General features: G+C 42.5%; 1 protein-coding gene across 1 annotated transcript; it reads left to right on the top strand.

The window, feature by feature from the left end:
* The first annotated feature begins 399 nt into the window (after positions 1-399).
* On the top strand, positions 400-634 carry LOC109498816 (60S ribosomal protein L39-like). Its single transcript, XM_019828472.3, has one exon. The coding sequence runs from the start codon at positions 479-481 to the stop codon at positions 632-634; it is 156 nt and encodes a 51-aa protein (XP_019684031.1). The 5' UTR covers positions 400-478.
* Positions 635-5,485: the final 4,851 nt, after the last annotated feature.

Here is a 5,485-nt window from a genome sequence, read left to right as displayed (position 1 = left end):
TTACAAAAATTAATTCAAAATGGATCACGTGCCTAAATATAAAACTAAAAAATTCCTTAAAGAAAATATAGAAGAAACCCATTGTGACTTCATTAGGGAAAGATCTCTTTGCTCCAACACCAAAGCATGACCCATAAAGGAACAAACTGAAAAATAGGACTTCATCAACATTCAACATTTCTGATCTTTGAGAGACATTTTTAAGAGAACAAAATGACATGTCACAAACTGGGAGAAAATTATATTTTTAGATTACTTTATTTTTTTAAGTAGTGTTCACACCCAACATGGGGCCCAGTGTGGGGCCCAACATGGGGCTTCAACTCACAACCCTGAGATCAAGACCTGAGCAGGGATCAAGAGTTGGATGCTTAACTGACTGAGCCACCCAGGCATCCCTATATTTAATTTAAAAACATACCTCCAGATCTCTCTTTTTCTCTGCCATTATGGTGTGTGCGATTGACTGTTCCTCATCATGTTTTCTCATGAGACTTTTAGAATCAAGGGATTCCTGGCCAAGAGACAAAAGCAGAATCGTCACATTTCCCAGTGGATTCAGATGAAAACTGGTAATAAAATCAGGTACAACTCCAAGAGGAGGCATTGGAAAATAACCAAGCAGGGTCTGTAAGGGATTACACATGAGATGACACACATATTTATGCTGCATGAAGGTCACATGCTCATATCCTATCACTCTGTAAACATCATTACTACCTGAACAGTAGACATGTTTCATTGGGGAAATGATTTTTCTCTGTTACTATGCTTCTGCACCAGTAGGTTAGTTCAGTAATAAATATGTGAGACCTTAAAAAAAAAAAATACATCCAGAAAATATAAAGAACTCTCAAATTCAATAATAAAAGATAGACAACCAAATAAAATAATGAATCTTGAGCACACCCCAGGGTGATCCCTAATAAGTCATATCCTTGTATAAATGCCTCCCCTGAGTACAAGTAGAACCTATGACTTGTTTTTAACCAATAGATTATGGCAAAGGTGATGAGATGTCACTCCCCTGATTACCTTATGTTACATAAAACTCCATTTTGGCAGACAGAAGAGAGACAAATTCACCTACTGGCTTCTTGAAGAAGCAAAAAGCCATGTTTTGAACTGCCTCAGAGAGAGCCACATGGCAAGGACCTGCAGGGAGCCTCTAGAGGTAAGAGTAGACTCCAGATGAGACAGCTAGTAATAACCTGGGGCCCCAGTCATACAGCTGCAAGGAAATGAGTCCTGCCAACAACCTGATAAGCCGGATTGTAGATTCTCCTGTAATCAGGCCACCAGATGAGAAATCAGCCAGAAAGACACCATGTTTGCAGCCTGGGGAGATCCTCAACAGAGGACTCAGCTAAACTGTGCCCAGACTCCTTACCCACAGAATTCATGAGATAATAAGTATGTACTTTTTGTTATGCAGCACCAGAATACTAATACAATGGACAAAAGTTTTGAAGAGACACTTCACCAAATATAATATATGGGTGGCAAATAAGTACATGAAAAAAATGCTACAAATAATTAGTAATTAGGGAGCTCTAAATCACAACCACAATGAAATACTGCATACCTTTTAGAATTGCTAAAAGTTGTGGCAAGGATAGGGAGAACCAACACTCACATACACTCCTGGTTGATTTGTACAATGGTACAGCAATTCAGAAAGCAGTTTAACAGTTGCTTGAAAATTAAACATACATCTACCTTACAACCCAGTCATTACTCTCCAGGGCATTTACCCAAGAGAAAGGAAAGCATATGTTCACCCAAAGACTTGTACATGAATGTTCACAATACTTTTATGTGTAGTCGCTGCAAACTAGAAACACCCTATGCAGCAATTGGTGAATGGATCAATACACAATGGAATACTACTCAATAATAAAAAGGAATAAACGATTGATACTCACTATAACATGGATGAATCTCAAAATAATTATGCTGAGTGAGAGATGCCAGACAAAAAAAGAATGTGTACTATAGTATTCCATTTATATTAAATTCTAGAATGCGAACTAATCTATAGTGACAGAAGCCAGATCAGTAATTGCTTGAATGCGGGGGAGAAGCAGGAAGAAATTACAAAGCAGCACAAGTAGACATTTGGGAGTAATGGAAGGATAAGTCATCTTGATTGTGCTGATGGTTTCACTGATGATTACATATGTCAAAACTTACCAAAATGGTGCAATTTAAATATGCATGATTTATTGTGTGCCAATTATACCTCAATAAAGCTGTTAAATTTTTAAAATAAAAAAAATTGGGGGAGAATGACAAAGGTGTATTTAGATAGGATGTGTGGAAGCCTCTCTGCGGAGGTGCCATTTGTGTAGAGACCTGAAAGAAGTAAGGGGATGAGTATCATGAGTGTCTGGGGAGAAAAGCATTCCAAGAGGAGGGAACAGCAGGTACAAAGGCTCTGGGTGGGACTCTGCTTGGCACATCAGAGTGTAATGTGGCTGGGACAGTGAGCAAAGGGCAAAGGTGAGGTCAGAGTGGTAGGGAAGGACTAGATCATGTAGAGTTTATTCTGAGAGAGATGGGGATGTACTGGATTGTTTTGCACTGATTTATGACATAATCTGACATGTTTTAAAATTATCGTTCAGAACCACAACTATCATTCTCAATTGTAAGGAGGAAGGGCAGAAGCAGGGAGACAGGAGGGTGAACTACTGCACTAGTTAGGTAAGAGATCATGGTGACATTGCTGCAGGAAGGTTGTGGTGGAGGTGGGGAACAGGGGTTGGAGGCAGGATTATTTCAGCGATAGGGCTGCCCATTCCAGTGATATGCTGGATATAGAGAGTGAGAGGAAGAGGGAAGTCAGAGATGATTCTAAGGTGTTTTGTCTGAACATTTGGAAAAATTAATTTGCCCATTACTAAAATGGGGAAGTCTGAAAGGCCAGTTTCTAAGATGTGTTCAGGTTAGGATGTGTTAAGTTTGAGGTGTCTATTACACAACCAAGTGGCAATATTGAGCAAGCTGGCTAGATGTGTCTGTGATCAGGGCAGAGAGGTCAGAGCAAGATCTGGGATATAAATCTGAGGAGCAACATAGAGTACAGGTGTGAGAACTGAGCACTGGGCATTAGAAGGCAGGAGCAAGAGGTCAGGAAGGAGAGGGAAAACCAGCAAAAAGGACCATTAACAAACAGTAAGTGTGAGCCATGGGAGGAAAGTGTTTCAAGAAACACTGTGATTTAACTGTAAGGAATGCTGCTAACAGGCCAACATGAGGACTCTGCATTGACCACTGAATTTAGCAGTAGGCCACATTGGCAGGAGCTATTTCAGAGAGGTGGTAGAAGCAAAGATTTGATCTGAATGGCCTCACAGGAGAATCAGAGGCTAGGAAGTGGAAGCAGCAAGTTACCAGAGAGTTTCACTGTCAAAGCAGGCAGAGAAATTGAAGAGTAGCTGAAGAGGTATGTGTGGGTCACGGGAGGGTTTTTTTTTTTTAAGATTGAAGATATTATTATAACATGTTTGTATTCTGATGGGAACACTGGTAGAGTGTAGAGAGGTAAAAATTAATGATGTAGGAGAGGGAGGGGGAGGGACAATTGCAGAAAAAGTCCTTGAGCTGTGGGAGCAGTAAGAGATAAAGATGAGGCGGTGAGAAGAATCTAGTTGTGGCGGGCTTTTGCCCAAATTTACCACTCCAGATCCAGGGTCAGGCAGGAACGTCAAATTGATGAGTGTCTGTGATACCCCAGGAGCCTCCTGGTTATTCTCCTGAACCACCCTGGGAGGTGTATAGCCTCACTGTACACCAACTGAGGCCAGAGGGGTGTGATGACCTGCTGTATTACCCACAGCAACCCCAGTGACACCGAGACTGCAGGAGGTTATCCTGGGAACAAGGATGCCCGCTTGCCCCCTACACCTCCCAACTTTCTCATCATGATGATATCCAAACACTGAATCTGCCCTTGGGCAGGCCAAGACTGTGCAAAGCAGTTTTATTCTCCCCATTTGTGCTGCCCTTCAACTACACAGTGCAATGTGGACCACTGGTTTTCTCACCACCCTGTTTCCCCACAAATATAAAATCACGGAACACTAAAGTCAAACAAGACCTCAGAGATCATCCAGTTCACCTCTCATTTCCATAAAAGAAAACTGAGGCACAAGATTACATAGGCCCATGCTCAAAGGCAAGCAGAGCAAACTGTCATCTCATTGCCCATGAGCTGTCAAACATCATTTCCCCCCCTTTGTCCCTAGAGATGTGAGTGCATACGCCCATGTGTACAAAATCGATTTGAACATGCAAATTGGCTACATCCAATTTCATCCAACTGTCCTCGAAATTTAAGAGCTCTGCTGACATGCACAGAGCCAAGAGTAAATTGTCCCCCTGAGAGAAATAGTCTTGGAAAGGGCCTCGGGTGTCCCTGTCCAAGGTGCTAGGAAAGCAGAGGCCGTGAGAAAGAAGCTTGAGTCTGCCAGGTCCTCTCCTTGTGAAAGGAGAGAAGAACAGAGGCTAGAGTTTGGGGTGGAAGCAAATAAAGGAGTCCCCTGAAATCCCTCTGACTTAGAAATGTATTGACACCTTCCCCTAGGACTCCCACTGGGGTTGTGTTCTGATGTAAACGAATGTGATTCCAGAGATACAGGATGACAGTGCTGAACATCCCTGCCTGCCATGGGTTTATTTAGAAAGAGAGTGGAGGAAACAAAGTTTAAAATGGCACTGTGACTCTCAAGAAGACCCAATGACATTCCCTGAGTGCCAGGGAACAGGGCACCAGTTGCCCTATGACCTGACCTTCTGACTTGACAAATGGATTCATCCAAAAGTAGATAAATCAAACTCCACAGATAGATTAAAGCAGTGGTTTTCAACCACTCTTTTAGAAGCAGAAATACTGTTTGATTCAGAAAACAGTAAACACAAAGCTACAGTGCTTGAATCAGGAGTGGAAGCCTCACAGCCTGACCTTGGCTGATGCCAGACCTCAGAGGCACTTCTGTAGGATTTTTAGAAAAAGACTTGAAACATCACTAGATTAAGTTAACTAACAAAAGTTCTGTAAGTCTCTGCCCCGTCTCACTCGTTGGCAGGTAAATAGTCCGGCCCAGTCTGAGTCTGTAACAAACCACATGACTACTCGCCCATAAACACCTCATGAGTAATGAGGCCCCTGACCCTTGTTGCAAAAATCCTTGGTCACTGACAGACCTGAATCGTACCACGTTGTTTTTTTTTTTTACCACACCCTGCTCTTTTCTACATTCTTCTTGCAGCTTCTGAATGACCATTATGAGCTGGCTCCATCTCTAGTCTCCACCCCACCCTGGCATATGTCTGGGGATGACCTCATGCCTCTGCATGAACAGACCTTCAGGCACCTCTCTGTAAACAGATGCTGTCAGTGGCCTGCCCAGATTCCTATTTTGGTGGCATCCTGCAGCAAGCACATATACCTCTCTGTGAGAGCTTTTTTTCAGTCTGCAAA

The sequence above is a fragment of the Felis catus genome, chromosome B1, assembly GCF_018350175.1.
Source record: "Felis catus isolate Fca126 chromosome B1, F.catus_Fca126_mat1.0, whole genome shotgun sequence".
NCBI lineage: Eukaryota > Metazoa > Chordata > Mammalia > Carnivora > Felidae > Felis > Felis catus.
The sequence above is the reverse complement of the archived record's forward strand: the minus strand, read 5'-3'. Positions and strand labels throughout refer to the sequence as shown.